Here is a 25,546-nt window from a genome sequence, read left to right as displayed (position 1 = left end):
GAGGAGCCTGCTTCTCCCCCTGCCCCCGCCTGCCGCTCCCCCCTGCTTGTGTACTCTCTCTCCCTCTCTCTCTCTCTCTCTTTCTCTGTCAAATAAATAGATAAAATCTTTACTTAAGGAAATAAGATCCCCCAGGGTGATGGGTGTTAAGGAGGGTACAGGACAAGCACTGGGCGTTATACTCTATGTTGGCAAATTGAATTTAAATTAAAAAAAAATAAATAAATCTTTAAAATAAATAAATAGATCTTTAAAATAAATAAATGAATAAATAAAGAACATCCCAACTTTGATGCTTATTCAGTTGTGAATCATCAGTTAATCAACATGTTCTCTAACCCTTGGATTTCTCTGACAGTAAGATAGTAAAATCTGCTTCAAAAGACTGTGGTGAACATTAAATATGTGGTAGATGGTCTATGTATACAATGGAATATTCCTCAGCCATTAGAAACGACAAATACCCATCATTTGCTTCAACACGGATGGAACTGGATGTTATGCTGAGTGAAATAAGTCAATCGGAGAAGGACAAACATTATATGGTCTCATTCATTTGGGGAATATAAAAAATAGTGAAAGGGAATAAAGGGGAAAGGAGAGAAAATCAGTGGGAAATATCAGAAAGGGAGACAGAACATGGAAGACTCCTAACTCTGGGAAACGAACTAGGGGTGGTGGAAAGGGAGGTGAGCGGGGGGTGGGGGTGACTGGGTGACGGGCACTGAGGGGGGCACTTGAAGGGGTGAGCACTGGGTGTTATGCTATATGTTGGCAAAATGAACTCCAATAAAAAAAAATAAAAAATAAATAAATATGTGGTAGACACTCAATGACACTATATCTTTTCCTCTTGAGACTAATGTGAATGGCAGCCCTACAGTTGGGAAGTGTCCACCCTGCACTATACCAGGGAGCCCAAAGGAGGCTCACTTTGCTCCAATGATGCACTAGTCAGCTCATGCCAGCTAATGAGAGCCTACTGTGCATACCACTCCCCTGTTCCACTCTCAATGTCCTGTTGGTGGCTGGCAATCTGCCACGGTGGGAGCATAGTCTCTGGACTATACTATTTTCAGCAAACGCTGAAAATCAGGGCTTCTCCCTGTTGCTAAACATTGCTAAACATTTACTAGGACACCACTGTGCCCTTCATTCCTGCCAGATAGGTGGTTTTGTGTGTGTGTGTGCGTGTATTTTTTTTTTGGGGGGGGGGCCTAACCAAAGATGGCAAGCATATATGCATTTTTAAAAGAAATAGGCTGCATGAAAAGATGTTCAACACAATTAGCCATAAAGGAAATGCAAATCAAAACCACAACAAGCTACCACTTCACACCAAGTAGGATGGCTAGAATCAACAAGACCAATAATAACAAGTATCTCACCGAGGATGTACAGAAATTGGAACGCTGATACACGCCTGGGGGCGGGGGATAGAAAATATTGCAGCCCCTTTGAAAAACAGCCTAGCATTTCCTCAAAATGTCACACATAGTTAGCCAATGGCCCAGCAAAGGAAATGAAAACATAGGTCCACGCAAGAATGTGTACATGGATATGCAGAGCAGCTCTAGTCACAACAGCCAAAAGGTGAAAACAATCTGAATACCCATCAATGGATGAATGAAAATATGACAGAATATTATTTAGTCATAAGAAAGAAAGGGGTACTAATACATGCTACAATAGCTACAATATGAATGAACCTTGACAGCATTATGCCAAGTGAAAGGAGCCAGACACAAAAAGTACCATATGAGTCTATTTATATGAAATATTCAGAAGAGGTAAATCCATAAGGACAGGAGGCAGACCAGTGCCAGGGGCCGGGAGGAGGGGGAAATAGGGACTGACGGCTTGACGCATACAATCGAGCTTTCTTTCTTTTTTCTCCTTTCCTCTTTTCTTTCTTTCACTTCTTTCTTTTCTTTCTTTTCTTCCTTTCTTCTTCTTAATCCATTGCTTTCCTCTCCTGGCCCTCATTGTATCATCTTTAGGATTCTATAATGTTTAGTATATGTGTTTACATGGGCAGCTCTTCCCTTTGAATATTTTAGTCACCTTCTAGATAGCTTCCAGCTGTTTTTTCTTTCTTTCTTTCTTTCTTTCTTTCTTTCTTTCTTTCTTTCTTTCTTTTTCTTTCTTTCTTCTTTCTCTTTCTTTCTTACTTTCTTTCACTTTCTTTCTTCCTTCTTTCCTTCCTTCCTTCCTTCGTTTTGAGGAATGATCAAAGCTATACGTAGTTTTTTTTCAAGTGTTAATTATGTAATTTTGTGCCATCTGGATTTACATGATCTAATATTTTCTGACTTTTCAGATGATTGATAGATAATGGCAATCAAATAAGCATTAACAAAAACTATTTTTTTAAGATGCAGAATATTCTCATCAACATTTTTTAATACAATTTTCACAACTGTGTGAAATAGGTAAGGCATATGTTACCCCCCCCCCCGCCCCCGCTCTTTAGGTACAAATGATTGAGGTTCAGAGTAATCATGTGACTCCCTGGTCCCAAAGACCAAACCAGCATGAGACCTCAAGTTAGCTGACTCCTGATTCTTAAAATTGATAATCATAAAGACTCTCAAAAGCTAGAGGTAAAAGGGCAGAATGTTATAAGTAGAGCTTAATAATTTAAATTGAGGGACTAGAAATAATTAGCAAGAATCTATACCTCTTTCTAAATAAAAACAAAAAATATTTCTGGTGATGGGCAGGTATCACCGATAAAGGTGAAAGCTACACGTTGACATGCTCAGGAAGCCTCATTTACTCTTGTGCAATGTTTGTGAATCTTAGTGCTGAGAAAATTTTACTGCAATTTAGGAACCAATGGATCATCTCACAGAATGTATGGGAAGCGGCTCGTTTTTACTTTCAAAAGATGCTTTAATGAATCCTTTATGTAAAACAAGAGAAACTATGAATTCTAAGTGTGGGTGTGAATTTTTTTGCTCCCGATCACTTTATTTTTAAATGATTTTAAATATCTCACCTCCTGCTCTCCTTCACCATTTCTCCCACCCCAAACTCCCACCTTGGGCAACCACCAATCTGTCCTCTGTAGCCATAAGCTTGGTTTTCTTTTCACTGTTGGGTTTTGGGTTTTATTTTTAGATTCCACATATAAAAGAACTCAGACAGCATTTGTCTTGCTCTATTTCACTTAGCACAAAGCCCTTGAGGTCCATCCATGCTGTCACAAATAGTAAGATTTCATTCTTTTTATGGCTGAAATACTCCACTGTATATACATACCACATCCTCTTTAGCCATTCATCCATTGATGACTACTTAGGTTGTTTCTTTACCTTAGCTATTGTAAACAATGCCGCAATGAACATGGGGGTGCCTATGCCTTTTTGAGTTAGTGTTTTTTCCTTCAGGTAAATACCCTGGAATTGCTGGGTCATATGGTAGTTCTATTTTTAATTTTTAAAGGAACTTCCATATTTGTTTCATAGTGTCTGCACCAATTCACATTCCCACCAACAAAGCACAAGAGTTCCCATTTCTCCACATCCTCATTAACACCTGTTACTTCTTGTTTTTGTGATAATACCCATTCTAACAGGTGTGAAGTGATATCTCATTGTGATTTTGGTTTGCATTTCCCGATGGTGAGCATCTTTTTCATGTACCTGTTGGCCATTTGTATGTTTACTTTGGAAAAATACATTTTCAGATCTTCTGCCTATTTTTTTAAAAATCAGATTGGTTTTTCTGCTACTGACTTGTATGAATTATTTATATATTTTGGATATTAACCCTTTATCATCTATATGACTTGCAAATATTTTCTCCTATTCAGTAGATTGCCTTTTCATTTTATTGATGGTTTCCTTTGATGTGCAGAAGATTTTTAGTTTGATGTACTCCCCTTTAGTTTTGATTTTGTTGCCTTTACCTGTGGTGTCATATCCAAAAAATCATTGCCAAGACTATATCAAGGATTACTACCTATGTTTTCTTCTAGGAGTTTTATGGTTTCAGGTTTTATGTTCAAGTCTTTACCTATTTCGAGTTAATTTTTGTGTATAGTATAAGAAAGTGGTCCAATATCATTCTGTTGCATGTGGCTGTCCAGTTTTCTAAGCACCATTTATTAAAGAGACTATCCTTTCCCCACTGTATATTCTTGCTCCTCTTCATAAATTAATTCACCACATATGCTTAGGTTTATTTCAGGGATCCTATTCCCTATTAATCTGTATGTCTATTTTTATGCTGTACCATACCGTTTTGATTACTATAGCTTTATAATATAGTTTGGAATCAGAGAGGGTGATGCCTCCAGCTATGTTCTTCTTTCTCAAGATTCCTTTGGCTATTTGGAGTCTTTTGCGTTTCCATATAAATTTTAGGATTGTTCCATTTCTTGAAGAATACCATTGGAATTTTGATAGGAGTTGCACTGAGTCTGTAAATCACTTTGGGTAGTATAGACATTTGAAAAATATCAATTCCTCCAATTCATGAAGATGGAATATCTTTCCATTTATCTGTATCTTCTTCAACTTTCTCCATTAATGACTTATAGTTTTCAGCAAATAGGTCTTTTACCTCCTTAATAAAATTGATTTCTAGGAATTTTATTCTTTTTGCTGTAATTTAAATAGGATTGTTTCCTTAATGTCTCTAATAGTTTGTTATTAGTTTGTAGAAATGCAACAGATATTTTTATTGATCTTATGTCCTGCAACTTTGCTGAATTCATTTATCAGTTCTAACAGTTTTTTCATATACTCTTTAGAGTCTTTTACACATAATGTCATGTCATCTGCAAATACTGATAGTTTTACTTGTTCCTTTCCAATTAGCATGTCTTTTATTTCCTTTTCTTGTTAATTGTTCTGGCCAGGACTTCCAATATTATGTTGAGCAATATTGGTGAAAGTGGACATCCTTGCCTTGTTCCTCATCTTAGACGAAAAGCTTTCAGCTTTTCACTACTGAGTATGATGTTAGCTGTAGGTTTGTTATATATGGCCTTTATTATGTTGAGATATGTTCCCCCTATATCTGCTTTATTGAGAGGTGTGTTTTTTTTAAGATTTTATTTATTTATTTGAGAGAGTGTGTGCATACACACAAGACTGGGGGTAGAGGGAGAGGGAGAAGGAGACCCCCCCCAGCTGAGCAGAGAGCCTGATACAGGGCATGATCCCAGGACCCCGAGATGGTGATCTGAGCCGAAGGCAGACTCTTCACTGACTGAGCCACCCAGGCACCCTGTTGAGAGTTTTTATCACAAATGGATGTTGAATTTTGTCAATGCTTTTTCTGCATCTACTGAGATGATCAAAGATTTTTATCCATCATTTTGTTAATGTGGCATATCACATTGACTGATTTGCAGATGTTGAACCATCTTTGAGTCCCTGGAATACATTCCACTTGATCCTGGCATATAATACTATAAATATACAGCTAAATCAGTGTACTGCTATTTGGTTGGGGATTTTTACATGTATGTTCATAGGGATATTGCTCTGTAATTTTCTTTTCTTGTGACATTCTTGTCTGGTTTCAGTATTAGGGTAATGCAGGCCTCATAAAATGAGTTTGGAAGAGTTCCTTCCTCTTCTACATCTTGGAAGACTGAGAAGGCAGTTTAGCGCCGCCTTCAGCCCAGGGTGTGATCCTGGAGACCCGGGATCAAGTCCCACGTCGGGCTCCCTGCGAGGAGCCTGCTTCTCCCTCTGCCTGTGTCTCTGCCTCTCTCTCTCTCTCTCTCTCTCTCTCTCTCTGTCCCTTATGAATAAATAAATAAAATCTTTTTAAAAAATTGATAGTATATAATTGTTCATAGTAGTTTCTTAAGATTCTCTGTATTTCTTGTTTTTACTTATTAACAGCACTTTTGTTTCTCATTTTATTTCTTTGAGATTTCTTTTTTCCTGATGAGTTTAGCTAAAGCTTTGTTGATTTTATGTTTTCAAAGAACCAGCTCTTCACTGATCTTTTCTATTGCTTTTTGAGTCCTTATTTCCTTTATTTCTGTTCTAATCTTTGTTATTTCCTTCCTCCTAACCTCAGGCTTCATTTGTTCTTCTTTTTTTAGTTCCTTAAGGTATAAAGTTAGGTTGTTTGTTTCAAACTTTTCTCATTCTTGAGTTAGACATTTATCACTATGTATTCCCTCTCAAAACTTTTTTGTTGCATTCCATAAATTTTGGTATATTTTTATTTTCATTCATCTCAGCATATTTTTCATTTCTCTTCTCACTTCTTCATTGATCCATTAGTAGTTCAGTAGTATTTGTTTAATCTCCTTATATTTGTGCTTTTTCCAGTTTTCTTCACGTAACTGATCACTACTTTCATACCACTCTGGTCAGATGCCTGATAAGATTTTAATTCTCTTAAATTTATTTAGACTTGCTTCAGCAGTTTGCAGTTCATAAGAGAGTGGCACGATAAAATCAAAGAGCTGAAAGAAAAAAACTTCCAACCAAAAATATTCTACCCAACAAAGTTTCTCAGAATCTTTGGAAAAGCCAAAGGAGTTCATCATCACTAAACTGGCCTCAAGAAATGTGGGTTTGTTTGTTTGTTTGTTTAAGATTTAATTATTTATTTGAGAGAGAGTGAAAGTAAGAGCAGAGGAAGAGGGAGAGAAAGAGAAAATTTCAAGCAGATTCCTCCACTAAGTGCAAAGCCCAATATGGTACTTGAGCCCAGAACTCTAGATCATGACCTGAGCTGAAATCAAAAGTTGCTGCTCAACTGACTGTGCCACCCAAGCACCACATGGCCTTACAAGAAATGTTAAAGGAACATCTTTGAGCCACAAAGAAAGGGTACTAATGAGGAACAAGAAAACATATGAAAGAATAAATCTCACTGGAAAGGTACATATATATTAAAAGTAATGGGTTAATTACTTACAAAGGTAGTATGAAGGTGAAAAGACAGGAGTATTAAAAATAACTACTTAATTGTAATAATTGATTACAATTACTAGTAAGGGATACATAAGATTAAAAGAGTAAAATGTGACCTCAAAAACATGAAGCATGGGGGAGAGTAAAAATGTAGAGTTTTAGAATGTGATCAAACTTAAATTTTTATCAACTAAAAATATGTAAGTTGACATATGTAAGCCTTGTGATAATCACAATGCAAAAACCTACAGTAAATACATAAAAGATAGAAAGGAACATAAGTATACCATTAAAGAAAGTCATCAAACAACAGAGAGAAAAGAAAAAAAAAAAAGGAACAGAAAAGGAACTACAAAAACAGCCAGAAGACAATTAACAAAATGGCAATAAGTACACACCTATCAATAATTACTTTGAATGTAAATGAACTAAATTCTCCAATCAAAAGACACAGAGTGGCTATTTGGATTAAAAAAAAAAAAAACAAGACCTATATATATGCTGCCTACAAGAGATTCACATTTTTTTTCTTGGCTCTTTTCTGTTTATTGCATGAAGGAGTTACACCATTCCAAGTTAAAAGCAGATCCCAAATGGTAAGAGTCTAAAAGCTGTGAAGTTTTTAAACTTGTGACAAGAGACAGAAGGGAAATTTGACCCATTTCAAGGAAATCCTCACTTAAGCTTCAGTGAGCCAAAAGCACTTAAAACCATGAAGCTTCAGCTGGTTGTCCTCAGCAAGTCCAATCTCTGTGAATTAGCATATGTTCTTGTACATTGATCATCTTGGAGCTGAATTACTTCTCCATATTCTGGATGCTCAATTACAGTACCATTACATTACAAGCAAATTTCTTCTTAAATACCTTTTTATGGTAATCATAATGGATCCCTTGGACAGTAGTAAGGGTCTTCTGCCATTTCTCTGTTGAATTCGTATATGGATATAGTCCTCAGTGTCAGCAGGAAGCAGATCATCACCCTTAACTTGAATCAGAAAAAAGGTCAAGAGAGTGGAGAGTCCAGATAGCAGACATAATATATGACTCATTTTTCTGGATAGAAATGGCCTGCAGAAGGTGGTGGCAGGAGAAGGCCAGCATGGGGGAAGAAGCATCAAGAAGTAAGAAAGCTAAAGGGGGAGGCTGCTGAGTCCTTGGAAGTGGCTCAGTGACTGGGGCCAAGAGACTCACTTCAGATGTAAAGAAACAGACTGAAAGTGAAGATATGGGGGACGCCTGGGTGGCTCAGTGGTTGAGTGTCTGCCTTCAGCTCAGGGCATGATCCCGGGGTCCTGGGATCAAATTCCTCATCGTGCTCCCTGCAGGGAGTCTGCTTCTCCTTCTGCCTACATCTCTGCCTCTCTCTCTGTGTCTCTCATGAATAAATAAATAAAATCTCAAAAAAAAAAAAAAAGAAGAAGAAGAAATGGAAAAAGATATCCATGCAAATAGGAACCAAAAGAGTGTTGGGCTAACTATACTTATATCAGAAAAAAGACTTTAAAACAAAGACTGTAATAAGAATCCAAGAAGGCCATTACATAATGATAAAGGGGTCATTCCAACAAGAGGATATGATATTTGTAAATATTCATGCACCCAACATAGGAGCACCAAAATACATAAAGCTCCTACAAAATACAAATACAAAATACATACTAATCGACTTAAAGGTAGAAATACAGTAATAGTAGGAGTCTTGAATACCCCACCTGCATCAATGGATAGAGCATCTAGACAGAAAATCAATAAGCAAATGTCAGCTGTAAATGACACGTCAGACCAGATGGACTTAAGAGACATTTACAGAACACTCCACCCAAAAGCACCAGAATACACTTCTCAAGTGCACACGGAACTTTCTCAAGGTTTCTGTTTGGGGTGATGAAAAGCTTTGGAACTAGAGAGGGGTGATTATCGCACAACATGATGAATGCACTTGCTGCCACTGAAGTCAAAAATGGTTACAATGGTAAATTTTATCTGTATTGTACCGCAATAAGCCAAAAAAAAAAAAAAGGCAGTAGGAGACTTCAAAGACAAGCCACAAAGTGGAAATAAGTATTTGCAAAGCATATATGGGCAAGGAGAAAATAAAGAAGAAAAAGTAGAAAGTCTAATTGAAAAAAGTAGGAAAAATACCTAAATGGGCACTTCAACAGAGAGTACATACCAATGGACACTGAAAATATGTAGACTTGCTCATCCTCTGAAGTAATCAGAGAAATGCAGGTAGAAAAGAGAGTGAAACACCACTATACACACACCCATACATGGTGGCCCAGAGGCAGGGGTGAGGCTCAGGGCTGAGAGCAGGAAAGTTCCAAAGTCTGAGCAGAAAGTAGGTCTTCTATTCCCCATAGCCAATAACTACTGCCAATATAGTGGACACTTAATAGCTATTTAAAGATCTGAGAATCATATTTGGCCATGAAAAAGATTCTGGTGACTATTTGCATAATCCAGAATCCTTATTTTAAGGTAGAAACTGGGGCACTGAGTGGATTAATGACCTCCCTCAGGTCAAACTGGCTAGCAGAGCTGAAACTAAGCCTCAAACCTTCGCACTGCCAATTCATCTCCCCCTGTGCCACAGAGTCTTGATGTGCAAGGGCCAAATTTTGTCACTCCCCACTCATAACCCTCTAAAATCTTCCTATCACATTAAAAACAAAAAAACCCAAAGTTTTTTCCGTGCCCACAAAGCCATTCATGCGTGGGGTGTGGTGACTGGGGGCCTCCTCCTCAACACATCCCACCCCACCCCTGTTCCACTTCAGGCTCTCTGCTGTTCCTTGAGCAAGGAAGCACCTGCTGACCCTCTTGAGGTCTTGCATTCCTGGCTTCCCCTCCCCCAGGGCTTCCATGTGGCCTGCCTTGCTCTTTTTAAGATCTTCATTCCTCCCACCATCACCTACAAAAAAAAAAAAAAAAAAAAAAAAAACATGCATGCAAGGCTCCACCTCTCCAATCCTGCTTTGTTTTTCATCACAGCAGGAGATATTTATTGGCTTCTTTTGTGCTATCTTTCTCCTCTAAAATTTAAGTCATGGAGAACAGGACATATGTCTTATCTACTCCTTTGTGGTCTCACAGCCTAGAGCAGTACCTGCCACAAAAGAGGCATTTAAAATATTTTTGTTAAATTAATGTTTTCAAGTAAGAAGTTTTGCTGTTGTGGTGGTTGTTTTTAGCTAGAAAATTAGGGTAGAGGTGTCTGGGGAAATGGCCCAGGTTTGAATCTTATTACCCTACTAATTGGTAGTGATTATGAATTACAAATCTAGATTTCTCTGCCTTTACATTTTATATTTCAATCGATTCAGAAAATTTGCAGATATCGGTTATGTACATTCTTCCACCATCCCCCATCAATCTTTCCCTCCAGCATACACCGTTTATAGCTTGCTCAGCAAAGAAATATTTAATCCCACCCACCCTTTTGAATATTTGTACTTGGAATTTAAGATGCTTTTATTTTTGTTAACTTTTTAAAAACTGTTTTCTTCTCATTATTTGGATTAAATGTAACAGAAAATAACCCTTTTCTTTTCAAAAGATTTTATTTATTTATTCATGAGAGACACACAGAGAGAGGCAGAGACACCAGAGGGAGAAGCAGGGTCCTTGCAGGGAGCCGGATGCGGGACTCAATCCCAGGACCCCGGGGTCAGGACCTGAGCTGAAGGCAGATGTTCAACCGCTAAGCCACCCAGGTGCCCCAAAAAATAACCCTTTTATAGCAAAATTGGCAATAGAAAATTGTGCCTCTATGTCATATTTAGAAATAGCACAGTATACTGGTTAGTTACACAATAGATTTATAAAGATCCAGAGCTTGATTATATGTTCACAATACCTAATTCAAACATTCTATGAAGACCTATAACCATAAACACTCAGGAATTCATTTAACAAGAAAAGTACAGTACTTTAAAAAACAACTCTGAAAATATTAAAGAGAAATAAATGTAAGAGAGGTGGACATATATCACTCTGCTCTTGAAAGGAAGACTTTTAAGAACATAAGCTAATTAGAAATGTGCTTGATTCCTTAGTGATCATACAGCAGAGACGCCTGCAGGTATTTCACTGACAGATTTGTAGACACGGTCAGATATTAGAGCAAATAAACCCGTCTATGCTCTGCAGAAACAGATCCAGGGTTTGTTATTTAAAAAAAAAAAATTTTATTGAAGTTCGATTTAGATCCAGATTTCGAGTGGCCTGATGCTTATATAGGTTAAGTAGAAGGCTCTTTTTTTTTTCAAGTGCAAAATTATGAGTAGAAAACTGCTAGGATCTTTCCAGGACCCTGAAAAAGGGTTCTGGAATTAAGCCTCTAAGGTTTGCTTTTCTCTAAATTCATAGTAGATCCACCTGCGGTATACGAAAATGTCAGACTGAAGGAACAGTACATCTCTCACAAGTACTACACTGTCACGTGCTCCACCAACACACACACCCAGGGGAAAACATTCAGAGCAGACAGTCCCAGATGAGAGTCCTACCAACACAGGCCCCGAGATGCCTGGAACGTGAAGTAGCCCTGCTCTGCGTATGCATTTCCACCAGTTACCCCAGCCCCAAAATGCAACTGAGATCAATGGGAAGAGTGGACCCCCTGCAACACCAGGAGAACGGCACAGCTATACTTACTGCAAAAATGTCTGGATCTGGGAAAAGTCAATTTCAAGACCAAAAACCCTGAAATGCATTCCAAAAAAGGACAAAAGCAAGTGACCGGGCAACCTGCCTTGTGTGTATAGCTATTACAGCAACTGCAGGTGATTATATGGCACTTACTGTATGCTAGGAGCTGTCCTGACCATTTCACTTGTAGTGACCCATTCACTCATCAAAACCTGGGGTGGGGTACTACTTTCTCCCCAGTTTGAAAATGAGAAAAGTGAGGCATTGACCTTAAGTAACTTGTCCAATTATACAAGCTCAAAAGTAAGAAATTTAGGATTTCAATCCAGGTAATCTGGCTCCAGAGTCCATGGTCATAATCTCTCACTTGCAAGCACAAAGAAATTCTTGTTAGCTTGGAAATGGGCTGCAGAACACTACTGAAGTTCCCTATTATTAAGAGGGAACAGAAAACTGCTGATAGCTGATTCCAGAACCTCAGGAAATATACTGTTTCATCCACTGGATGTTGGTTTTGTTTCCTGTAGATATTTCAGTCACAACCTCTATCCTTAGAAAGTGATTAAATGTAACATGTGAAAATAATGACCCTGTTAAAAAGAAATTCTGAATTACATATTTGACCTTTAGCATAAAGCTACTCATTCTTTTTCCAAGAAAATTCAAATCTCTACCATTTATTTTGATGATGTACTATAATCAATCCTAGTCAGGACTGAACTAACCCCAAAATCTGCTTACTCTTGTAAAAAAATGTTAAACTTAATAATCTATTATAGAAGATTTAGAGGAGGTCCTTCTCAGTGGTGACACTGTTCTCTCCTGTTAGGGTTGACTATGAATGTGAATACATTCATACTGAATTGAGTTACTTGAAGAACAGCTTTAAGTATTTCTGCAATGAACTATTTAACCAAATTCACTTTAAAGTTCTTAAGAGTTACCATCTGAGTATAACCCTTTTTTTAAAAAAAATTCCATTTATTTATTCATGAGAGACACAGAGGCAGAGACACAGGCAGAGGGAGAAGCAGGCTCCCTGCGGGGTACCCGATGTGGGACTCGATCCCAGGACCCTGGGATCATGTCCTGAGCCAAAGGCAGATGCTTAACCACTGAACCACCCAGGTGCCCCTAAGTATAACCCTTTTCAACTTCTTTCATATAACCATTCCCAAAAATATTTTCTTCCTTCTCTTCCACAAACTCCAATTTACTTGCCTGCATATAGACTCCCACCACCTCACAGTGGAACAGTGACGAAAGAAGAGACACAAACCAACAATATTAAAAGAACTCCCTTTTCAAGGGCTGATACATAAAGCCAAAGCAGGGAAGGAGGAAGGAAACTATGTATACAGGTGGTCAGTGGAGTTATGTTTAAGGAAGTCCCCCTTTGCGGTCAGTAGCACAATGTGGTTTAACAGATAGCACATTAGCCAGAAAGATAAAACATGTTGGTTCACCTACTCAAGTGGGATGTCGATTCAGAGAAGGTGACCTGACTTTGTCCCCCAGTTTCTTCACTTGTAAAATAAGTGGTGGGTAAATGGGTTGGTTATCTACAGATACACTTAATGGGGAGGCTACAGAGAACAGAGCATTGCAAGCATGCATGCAAAACCCTTGTACTTTTGTGAAATCTACAGAAAAATGGAAAAACAGAAGGAAACCCTGAAATCCTGTATGTGTAACTACACCTGGAAACCCAAGGGCAAGTGAAGTGAAAAGGTCATAGGCCAAGGCAAACAATGGGTGGAGCAGAAGGATGAGAACTCAGCTCCAAAGTAGAGCAGATACAGCATACGAAAGTTGGTCAGGGGGCACCTGGGGGGCTCAGTGGTTGAGCGTCTGCCTTAGGCTCAGGTCATGATCCTGAGGTCCCGGGATCGAGTTCCGCATCAGGCTCCCCACAGAGCCTGCTTCTCCCTCTGCCTATGTCTCTGCCTCTTTCTGTGTCTCTCATAAATAAATAAATAAAATCTTAAAAAACAAAAAAGTCAGTCATTATGAGCCTATAAAAGTAGAACTATCTCTTACCCAGACTGTAAGCTTAACAAAGCCAGAATCGTGCATCTTTTAATTCCCCAGTCCCTAGCATACTGTACATAGTAAATCTTTGTTGTACCACTAATGAATAAACTAAAACAAATGAGGTGAGTCCCACATAACAAACAAAAGTGTATGGACTTATGGCCTCTCTTCTGCCACAAAATATAAATAAAAAGCATATTAATATATATTTAAATAAATATATTTAATAAATATATAATTCTTTGATATATAAATTCTGTAACTTATAAGTACACATTTCTATATATAATTTATAAATATACAATTATATATGTAACTTACATATCCCTCTAAAATAAGAAAAATTCAGGGGATCTTGGGGTGGCTCAGCAGTTGAGCACCTGCCTTTGGCCCAGGGCGTGATCCTGGAGACCCAAGATTGAGTCCCACATCGGGCTCCCGGCGTGGAGCCTGCTTCTCTCTTTGCCTGTGTCTCTGCCTGTCTCTCTCTCTCTTTCATAAATGAATTTTAAAAAAATCCTTAAAAAAATAAATAAAAAATAGATAAAATAAAATAAGAAAAATTCACATTACAATCTCATGAGCCAGGAATTATACCCATCCATGTTCCTTTTTTGTGGCAAATAAAATTAAGGCACAGCTGTACCTATGTGGTTATGTGGAATCAAGACAGAATAGGAAAAACATTTTCTCATACAACTAGGATAATGAGGGGGAGGGGATAATTTTTAATCTATTAAAAATCTTGAGAGATTTAAGTCTCTTACTTACACATTTAATTTTATTTAACAAGCAACTATATTCGGTACAATTTTTCATTTTAGGTGTTTAGTAGTGTGGAATCATGTAAGCATTATAGACAATTTTCTATGATTAAAAATTTTTAAAGTAAATGGCTTTAGTAATAAGACAATATCAATGTTTTTAACCATCTCAAGTAGTAATCATCAAACTTCAATATTTTATCTGAGAAGAACACTATATTCACAAAACCTAAATGCCAACAATGGCAGGAGTTCTATTAGTCAGAATTAATTGCTGAATAACACAGGTGTTTCTAAGCTCCCTTCTGCAGATAATCCTCTACAGGCACCTGACCAGCATCGACCAATGGCTAAGACTTATTAGCATGTCCTGAACAGCCCAGAAACAACAAGCAGTTTCACTTTCTTATATTGCTGTATGATTTCTTCTGACAGTGAACACTGTTAGCAGAGCGTCATGAGACTCTAGTTGTTTAAAATAATGTCCACATTTCCATTTGGGGGAGAGGATAACACTAATAAATACCAAATTAAGAAAGAAGTTTTGTTTCTACACTTAAATAATGCATCTCCTAACTAAAACAACAACAACAAAATTGAATGAGAAATAACTATCACAACGTCTCTAAAGATCTCTTTGCTCCTCAGAACACTAACGGACCACCACCATCATAATTATTGCCAACAAAGACTTTTCTGAGAGCCCAATGGGTACAAGGCATTGTGTGATATGTTTCAATTATGAGGCAACAACCTTTGCCCTTGAGAAGATTATTATGTAGTTCATGAGGGGGGAAAAGGCTATAATAATAAAAATATAAAGAAATTTAACAATAATTTTAAAAGGGCAAGACACTTTCAACTGATGGGGGTGGTACTACAGTTACAGGAAAGAAAACTATTATGTGCAGCAAGAGCCTTTGCTCTTTCTCTGCAAAGGCAGAGAAGCGATCAGTATTTTTAAGCAAAGGTACCTGAAGAATCACTGGATAGTGTCTAGTCTGTGAATGACCATATTGTACCAGCTGTGTAAGTGCTCTCACCTACTTGGGCAACCCAAGCACATCCCTTCCCGAACTAAGGAAGTACAATCAGAGGCTAACTCAGGAACATTCAGATCTGGGTCTTGGTCCAGGCTTAGCAATCAGCTTACTGGGTGAACTCGAGCAGATCACTTCCTTAACCTCAGTTCTCACAAGTGAAAAATTTGAGGATCATTCTTTAAAATACATTTTCAAGCTCTAAAATTATATAATTCTTTATTACTAACAAACCAACTATCCCCTTGTATGGGCAACTGTCAGTTACAGAAATCTATATAGTTCTAGAACAGAGCAGTTCTACAAACATACCAAATCCCCTTCTACCCCATGGCCTTTGCACATGCTGCTCCCCCTGCATGGAAGAGGCACTCCTGGCCAACATTGCTCATACTCCAACCCTTGGCCAAGTAGAGGCCTTCAACCCTTCCCCAACCTCCGCCACCCCCTAAAATCTACATTTCTGCCACCTCCACACATATAATTTAATAATTTAGTAATATAACTTAATATAATTTAATAATCCACCTTCAGCTTCCTCCACACATATAATTTATTTGGCCTCTTCTTTGTCTCTCAGGATAATACTTATCTTCATCAACAAACACTAGAAACTACTAATTACAGAAGTAGCTTCAAAGACTTCTAAGAATACCCAGCCCAGTAGTTCATGATGCAACAGGGAAAAAATAAAACTCATATGTTACAAAATTCATGATGTCAAATATAGTTTTCTTTTTCAAAAACTGCAACAAGTTTGACACACTTCCAATGAAGAGAAGTTTCTTTCAAGATAGGCAGGTGGGAAACCAGAGGTGAGAAGAAACACTATGTTTATTTCAACAGTGATGCCATTTCCAAACATTCTGGGACTTGGTCTTTTCCCAACTGCCTTCAGTGCCTATGGCACAAGTCTTTTGAATACATTCAGTGGGAAAGTCGCTAAATAAAACTTTGAGGGAAATCTGATTTTTTGATATCACTAAAAAATGCTGAGAGCTAAGTCTTTTTTGAAAGATTTATTTATTTATTTTAAAGAGAGAGAGTGAGAGAGAGTGTGTGCACATGCGCGCATGTCGGAGAGGGACAGGGAGAGACAGAAATCTCTAGCAGACACCACACTGAGCACAGAACCAGATGCGGAGCTTGATCCCACGACCCCAAGATCATAATCTGAGTCAAAATCAAGTGTTGGACACTTAACCAACTGTGCCCCTCAGGCACTCCGCTGAGAGCTAAGTCTTACAAATAAAATTAAACTAGGTAATAGCCTATCTGAACAAAAATACTGATTTTCCTTATACTCTGTCTCAAATAATCAATGAATAAAATACGGCGAGGATAGCCAGATCCAAGAATGTTTTGCAAAATATGAACTATTTTTATTATTTCTACTTTTAAGTAGCACAAGCACCAAACCTCTGATTAAACTCCCACTTCACTGACTAATAATTATTAATACTATACGGTCCTTCATAATATGCCTTATGTGCCTAACAACTGTTTTAAGATGGAGGAATAAAAACTTAAAACTGAAGGTGGGAGGAACATATGGAAACAAGAATAAGTCATTTTTACTCATCCTAATGGACCAGGCTAAAATAATCTCTTTGTCAGGAGGGGGATCTTCATCTCCTAATGATGACCATGAGAATGAGAGAACAGACTATAATGGTTTTTAGATCTGATTTCATGTTTATGGACGTTCACACATAATCACTGAGTATTTGAGATAGCTGGCATTCCATAGTATGTAACCAAAAAACAGCATTTCTTTTATACAACTCTTCTCCTTGCACCACGGACATTTAAAAACTTTGTCTTGACCAACAAAATGCAATATGTAAACTGGGATTGGATCTTGAACTTGGCAAGGGGAGGAAGTTGAGAAATAGCTATGAAGTCATTAGTGGCATGATGAAGGAAATTTGACCACAGACTCTGGATTTGATCAAAGTGTTGAATCAGTGTTAAAAGTCTTGACTTTGATCATCATACTGTGGTTATAAAAAAGAATGGCTGTGTTCCTAGACAAAACACAAAGACTGTTTCAGTGGTAAAAGGGGCAATGTCTACAACTTTCTCTCAAATGGTTCAGAAAACAACACACAAAGAGAAAGAGACCAAGGGAACGAGAGAGCAAATGGGGCAACTAGAGACCATTCATGAATCTCAGTAAAGGATACTTGAAAATTCCTTGCACTATTCTTCCAATTTTTCTTTAAGTTGAAACTACAGCAAAATAAAAAGTTACCCAAACAATTTCACCAGTGGTATTTTCCCCCTCTTCTGTCTTAAATAAGTTTCAGGATGCCTGGGTGGCTCAGCGGTTGAGCATCTGCCGTCGGCTCAGGGCGTGATCCCGGAGTTATGGGATCGAGTCCTGCTTTGGTCTCCCTGAGAGGAGCCTGCTTCTCCCTCTGCCTGTGTCTCTGCCTCTCTCTCTCTCTCTCTCTCTCTCTCTGTCTGTTTCTCATTAAAAAATAAATGAAATCTTAAAAAAAAAAGTATTATATAAGTTTCCACTTCCTAGAGAAAAAAATAGTAACTTATGACATAAAAATAGATTAATTTGGCAAATTAAGGTGGTAAAGGACTTCAGACCTGCATCTTCCCCCTTTAACATGACTGACTAATGATGAGGAAACTCAGATCCAAGTCAGTAGAATATAAAACAGATACAACCGAGAAGTAGGAGAAGAGACACAAGAAAGGAAACTGAGACACAAGACATGGAGCTGCTACAACCTAATTTCAGAAACAAGGAAGCTCAACTGCCAATAAGAAAATGAGTTTTCATGGGATAACATAGCTGAGAATTTCCAAAGTCAAAAAAAAAAAAAACCCTAGTACACTAACTATTATATTGTCTGTGGAGTATTTAGAGCTGTCCCATTTTTTACAAGCTGGTTGAACTACCTAGTAACCTCTAAAGTCTGATGCAAATGCTTCCAATTGACCTGTAAAAGAAATGATTTTCCCCACTCCACACCCACTCCCTGGAATCCTAAGAAATGCTAGAAGTCATACATGTTCAGATAGTTACTAGAAGGGCCCTGTAACGCTATGCTTCCCACTGGGAGGTCTACCTCACTTAAAGATAATAAATAACTAAAAAGGAAAACATCACATCATCTCAGAACCTTAATAGGCTCTTATCCCTATATCACTAAGAGTCTCCAGGTTCCCAGGCTTGGTCAAGAGAATAACCCTATATGACCCAAAAGACAGAAATATCGGCGGCTGACCAGGGTATTCAAGAAAAGTGTGTCATTGTAATTATATAACTCATTGCCTCCACCATCCTAACAGTTAACCTGTGTAAAAGATTAAAATTTCAATAATCTCATTACAAAGGGTGTGTGAATAAAGCACGGGAAGCACCTGTGCATTACAGGAGAGCCTCAAATCCTGTCTCTTCTACATATGAGCAGTGTGACAACCTTTCTGGTTGATCATGATGTATGTTTAAGATAAACCTGTCCTGCCTGCTTCTAAAGGATGAGGCTTGCCCATTCCTCCTTTGATCCATCCAGCCATCCACCATGTACCGAGTAGTCAGCTCTACACTAGACTCTCAGAAATACAAAGATGGAAAAGCTACTAGCCCTGCCCTCAAAGAGCTTCAAGTCCAATGGGAGACACAGATATGTAAATAAAGTCGGGTAACCAAGATGCCAACAACAAAAGTATGTACACACAGGGTGCAGAGAGCTGAGGTGGGCGGAAGGGATTCTCCCTTTGGTGAGAGGGATACAGGAAAAAAATTTCCTGGGGCACCTGTGTGGCTCAATGGTTGAGCATCTGCCTTTGGCTCAGGTCATGATCCTGGGTCCTGGGATCAAGTCCTGCATTGGACTTCCCTCAAGGAGCCTGTTTCTCCTTCTGCCTGTATCGCTTCCTCTCTCTCTCTCTATCTCTCATGAATAAATAAATAAAATCATTAAAAATAAATAAAATAAATTAAAAGTTCCCAATTTCTTAGCTAATGATAATTGATTTACACACCACTTGAATTTTTTTATTCCAAATCTCAACACCTAGAAATCTCTCCACCCCTTGTTTTCTCACCATTGTTTGTTTGTTTATTTTACCATTGTTTAATATACCTTTTTCTTGATTAAGCTCCAGCTCTGCTCTTCCCTGAATTCCATCTCAACTCCACATGGAGGTTCCCCTATCATGTCAGGGGGTCTAACAATATGTCATTTAGTTCTCTGGCCAGAGAATAAGATCACTTACAAAACCCCTAAACTTACTCATAATAACAGCTCTGGGTGTTATGAGTAAGATCAAACAGCATCAATGCCAAGAAGATCTCTTATCGGTTCATTAAAAAATGCAGAAACACGAGCTAATTGAGGGCAGTAAGAGCAAGGAGGGAAAACCAAGAACAGCCCACAGCAGAAACACAACTTTGCCAATATCTGACTTGGAAGAAACAGCTTGGCTGAATTTCTCATCATCTAGCACAGAATTCCTTAGCATACTTTGAAAAGCACAATAAAATATATTTAATAGGAAGAAAAGCTTGTTGCCATCATGTTGGAGGAGCTGGGTTCAGAGAACTAGGGGAGCATGGATGTCTGAGTCACAGTATGATTAACTGAGAGTTTTCATAAAGCATTAATGGCACTTAATTGCCACGAAGACACTAGGAATCATAGTGACTAGATCAATCAAGAGCCTACCACTATTTTTCTTTTAAAAACAGAACCACGAACAACTAAAACATCTCTAGGGCTATTTATCCTCACCCCTGAATGACACCCAGGATTTTGGGGGGGGGGTAAGATTTTATTTATTTGACAGAGAGTGCACAAGCAGGGGGAGCAGCAGGCAGAGGGAGAGGGAGAAGCAGACTCCTCGCTGAGCAGAGAGCCTGCTGCAGGGCTCAATCTAGGGACTCCAAGATCATGACCTGAGCCAAAGGGGACACTTAACCGACTGAGCCCCCCAGGTGCCCCTCCCATGGTTTTTCTAATCTACCTCTAGTCTTACATGTTTCAAATACCTATGATTTTTACATGAGTTACCTACATCACAGCCCCTTCTGGGTCAGAGCTTCTAGGGCTGGGAAGATGGAAACCAGAACATTCGTCCATGGAGGATGAATGAGAAAGAAGAAAGAAGAAAGAAGAAAAGAAAGAAAAGAAAGAAAGAAAGAAAGAAAGAAAGAAAGAAAGAAAGAAAGAAAGAAAGAAAGAAAGAAAAGACATTAACTGCAACTAGGAAGGAAGAAACACGACACTGGAGCACTAGGGGGCTTACCCAGAAGCCAGGCCAAGAGAGTTGTCAAGCAGGAACTCAGTCCACTTTTGTCAGACTTTCATCTTTACAAAAATTCGAATACTTATCTTAAAATTCCTTACCTTTTTAATATGGACAATGATTTGTTTTTAACTCTGAGAGGCAAACAAATCTGCAACCCTGTTTCAAGCTGAAAGTCCTAAATATATTAGTGAATGTCTGTCCCTGAGAAAAAGTAATCCAGGAGGATCATGGGAAGAGAAAGGGTTAAAACAGGACTAGACTCCCTGGGCTAATCAGGTCAGAAAGGAGGTGGATCCTGATGCTAGGTGTCAGAAGCGGGGTATTGTGACAACTTCCTCCTCCTGTCCTTTCTGATTCTCTTAGTGGCTAAGGTTGCTCCTAGGCAAGACAGTAGGCCAGGTTCTGAAATAAAAAAAAGGTTCCACTGTTCTCTTTATTCCACTTAATCTAAAACAATTAGGGCACTTTTAATTTCATATATTTACCATTTTCAAAGTGACCTAACAATTGAAACATCTCAAATGTATCAGTCCATATTTCTAAGCAGGTAATATTGGCTTCTGAGGTTTTTTGGTTAAGAAACTATTAGGCTTTACCACTTCCACAGTTATATTTCTATTCTTTTCTTAGACTTGGTACATTAAATTCAAATTATAACAAATAATTGTCATACAGTAAAAACATATTGTTTTCCCTTAAAATCTATACTAGATTTTAAAATAATTTTATTTCTGTTCTTATATGAAACCCTTTTGGAACTCTAAATTTTTCAGATTTAATAAATGAAATATAGCATATAGGGGCACCTGGGTGGCTCAGTGGTTGAGCATCTGCCTTTGGCTCAGGACGTGACCCCAGGGTCCTGGGATCGAGTCCCGCATAGGAATCCCCCTGGGGAGCCTGCTTCTCCCCCTGCCTGTGTCTCTGCCTCTCTCTGTGTCTCTCACAAATAAATAAATAAATAAAATCTTAAAAGAAAAGAACTATAGTACATATACCATATACGTATACTCCCAGTGGGGACTGGGATAGCCCCACATAAACAAACACATTAATATTTCTGCATACATACGTGCAAAAAAAAACCCAAAAAGTCCCGGTGACTAGGATAAATTAAGACCAAAAATAGTTTTACAACTAAAAGAGTTTTTCCAGTTTGTGTCTTCAGCATTTCAGGGATTTAGGAAGTTTCATAATTATATGAACCTAAAGAATTCCACAAGTTGGAATGACAAGCCGCAGCAGAAATTAATTTCAGGACAACCAGAAAGAAGCAGATGCCATTCTCCCTGAAGTAGGAGAACATAAATACAGAGAAATCAGTGGGAGTTAAAAAAAAAACAAACAAACAAAAAAACAAACAAACAACCAAAAAAGCAAAGCAATTTCTGAGGAAGGCACTCTTAGGTTTAAAAAAAAAAAAAAAATCAGAATTAAATAAAACCAAAGAATAGGATCACCAAAAATCCACTGTAACCAACCAGACAATAGCATGTGGTGAACGAGGACAGCACATTCTTAGTCATTCCCTGGAATCCAAGAATATTTGTGGTAGGGAGGAGCATGGCTGGACTTGTGGTCCTAGATGCTGCACTCCCAAGATGTCAGGAGAAAAAAAAGGTTGGCCAGAGGCAACTATACATTCACATGCCTCCTCTAGTGGTAAAACCAGAGGCTAAAACAACTAAAAAGCAAGGAGCTGAGTGACAACTTGCCCTCACTATGCCACATGCTCACTGACCAGGCTTTCAGCAAGCCACTTCTCCTTCTCCCATAAAAGGTACTTTGCGATAGCTGCTTATCACAAAAAAAAAAAAAAAAAAAAAAAAAGCAGTTCTGCTTTAGCTCAACCTCAGTAATGTGCTGGATCCACCTAATCACTAACCAGTTTTAAATAATTTCCACTTAATAATGAAGAACTATTCATATAAAGTAATGGACACACAGTGTATATGTGCTAAAGAAGACTTTGATACCAAATACAGTCATTTATGGGAAGGAGCCATGTGCATACAATATACTTAATGAATTCCACGAGGATCTAAAACCAATACGGAAATCTGTATCCTTGAACAGATTAATTCAGTAGGCTGATATAAAATGTAGACCCATAACTACTAAACCATAAAAAGAGACTTAGGAATAATTTCTCACCACACTCTAAGTTCTAAGCTTTATCATTCAGATCCAAATGATAACAAATTATTACCTTAACTTCTTTTACCTACAGCTTATTCCATAAGATTTGGGGGGAAGGGGGAGATATGATAAAATATTACCCACATAGAAAGCCGCAAAGTAAATTTTTATTGTCTCCTACCTCTGCTCGACCCTCATAGTAGGTTAACATGGACTTTGTTAGCACAAAAAGTCTCTCTTTGTAGTTTAAGGGCGATGTCTTCTTTTTCTGCTGTGACCTTTTAATAAGAATCTCTTCTAGAATAGTGTTAAAATTCATCTCGGTCTTCTGATCACTCTGTCTCCTGCCATTGAAGATCCCAGTATTCTAAAGTGAGAAAATAAACAGTTGAAATAAAATGCAACATCTTAATTTTCCAAAGCTGTTCTCATTCCAAATTACCAAACTAGAATTTACCCTCACCACAGCTGGAGCTAGTGAATGTTAGTCTATGAACCAGGACCAAAACTGCCCAGGGCACAGAAGCTCAACCTCCTCTTCATCCCCAGGCTTATCCTGTTCTTCCATATCCAAGCATCTCACAAGAAAATCAAATCACGGATTGCCATGATGATGAGTCACTCCTTTGTACCTTCCCAGCATCCCTTAGGTTTCTGACACATTCTTCTGCTATCTGACTACAAGGAAACAAGCATCTCGGATGAAAAAGTACATTTCATCACCTGCTCAGCTGATTTAGGCTGGTATTTAAATTCCCTCAGGATCCTGGTACACAAAACAGATGAGCACATAGACCCAGTGGACGTGTGAACACAGTGAATTTCCACAGTGGTAGATATGAGTCAATCTCCAGCTCTGATAAGAATGTAATCTTGATCAAACATCCTAGTTGCCAGAGCCATGAGAATGTTCTCCAGTGTCTACACCATGCTCCATAGTTCTCCTTCCTATGGCTCCTGTCTCAATCACAAGAGAAAAGGAAATCCACCTGGTCACGGCTAACCTACTCAGAGAAGAACCTATCTGGACAAGGTCCTCAGCCCTATATTTGGATCCCCACACGCCGATGAAGCCTTTTAAATTCAACAAAATTTAGGTATCTGAAAAACCCAAAAATACTCAGAAAAATACATTAAGATTCTTATTTGGTAGAAAATGAATTGACAACAGCCTTTCTTTTCTTCCTTTCACCACACATTAGAGTCACTGTACATCAAACCATACAGGTAATAGGAGTCACACGAAGAACACAAGGGGTTACCTGGGAGCACAGCTAGAGCCTTGACACCGAGTTAGCCACTAGAAATGCTACCATCTCCACATCCAGCCTGATGCCTTGGAAGAACCCTGCAACTCCCTATTCCCAATCTCTCATATCCAGTCAGGACCCCCATTTCTGTAAGGTTACTTCACAACAGTTTAACCTCTGTAAGAAAGAACTTGCTTATAATGAAAACTCTATACAAACGTTTACTATATTATTTTTTTTAATTCCACTACCTTTTTCCTAGCTCAGAGCATTATAGTCTGGACCATGGTAGCAGCTTTCCAACTGGTCTTTCTTTTCACAAGCTCTTGCCTCATTTTGTTCAAATGATTATACCCCTCATTCCCACTGGATCAATCTTCAAAGACACTGCTTGCACCATGCCAGTTCATTCACCAGAAATCCTCAATGCCTCCTCAGAAGCCTCCCTACCACCTGTAGGATTAAGTTAAAATTCCCATACTGACACAGACAATCACAATCTGTCTATAACCTATCATCTAATCTTTTCTTCCACTGCTCTTCAAACAGTTCCACACCCAGTCAAAATAGTTGGCATGAAAAGTCCACTAGCTCAAAACTCACTTCCTCAATGAAGGGTTTCCTGATGACTCCAATTAATTAAATGCCTTCCAATTCATGCCCCATGATCTCTGTATCACTTATCATAGAGCTCACTATAGTCTTCCATATTCTACAGCAATTAATGTACAGTTTTTAACTTTCACCTAGATTTAAAGCTCCTAAGAAAAATAGTTCTCAACCTTAAGTGAACATTAAAATCACCTAGGGAGGGGCACCTGGGTGGCACAGTCAATTAAGCATCCAACTCTTGGGATTCAGCAATTCGGTTCAGGTCATGATCTCAGGGTTGTGAGATTGAGCCCTGGGGTGGACTACACACTCAACACGGAGTCTGCTTAAGACTCTCTCTCCCTCTCTCTGTGCCCTGCCCTTGCCCTCGAGCACACTCTCTCACTCTCTCAAATAAATAAATCTTAAACAAATAAATCACCTAAGGAGATGTTTTGAAATGTTCAGGCCCCACCCCAGATATTTTTATTCAATTGGCCTGGGGTGGGGCCCAGGATATTATGATTTAATGCGCAGGTGGATATGAGAGCCACTATCTTAAAGGAAGAGATTGGGCTCTCGAACTAACTATATATTTATACAAAGCACTCTTTGTATTTATGGTAGCCTCTCAGTAAGCAGCTGGATAATGGACCCAATGAAGCCATCATTATTCTAAGAAGTCATAGAAAAGCTCTTACTTCAGAGAAAAGCTGTTGTTCTTTTGCATCTCAGTTGGTCCTCCTTATTGTAAATTAAAATTTTCGTACTTTTTTTTTTCTGAGACACTGGTTGACATGTAAATACCACTTCGGAAATCATCTTTTCATCTTTGTACAACACATTTTTAATGCAGGTTGAAAACGACAATTCAAAGAATGGATTGTAAGCGAAAAGCAGGCTATG

General features: G+C 38.4%; 1 protein-coding gene and 1 pseudogene across 2 annotated transcripts in view; both read right to left on the bottom strand.

Annotated features, from left to right (window-relative positions):
• TEC (tec protein tyrosine kinase) overlaps positions 1-25,546 on the bottom strand; it is a 133,869-nt gene that overhangs the window by 60,316 nt on the left and 48,007 nt on the right. For both annotated transcript variants that reach the window (XM_055339380.1, XM_055339371.1), the window contains exon 2: positions 22,981-23,166. In XM_055339380.1, coding sequence (XP_055195355.1) covers positions 22,981-23,118 — 138 coding nt within the window. In that variant the 5' untranslated portion in view covers positions 23,119-23,166. The remainder of the gene's footprint in view (positions 1-22,980; positions 23,167-25,546) is intronic.
• On the bottom strand, positions 7,573-7,930 carry LOC129520576 (eukaryotic translation initiation factor 1-like; annotated as a pseudogene).

This window comes from Nyctereutes procyonoides, unplaced genomic scaffold, assembly GCF_905146905.1.
Source record: "Nyctereutes procyonoides isolate TBG_1078 unplaced genomic scaffold, NYPRO_anot_genome, whole genome shotgun sequence".
NCBI classification, from domain to species: domain Eukaryota; kingdom Metazoa; phylum Chordata; class Mammalia; order Carnivora; family Canidae; genus Nyctereutes; species Nyctereutes procyonoides.
Note: the sequence above shows the minus strand (reverse complement) of the source record. Positions and strands in the feature narration are given on the sequence as shown.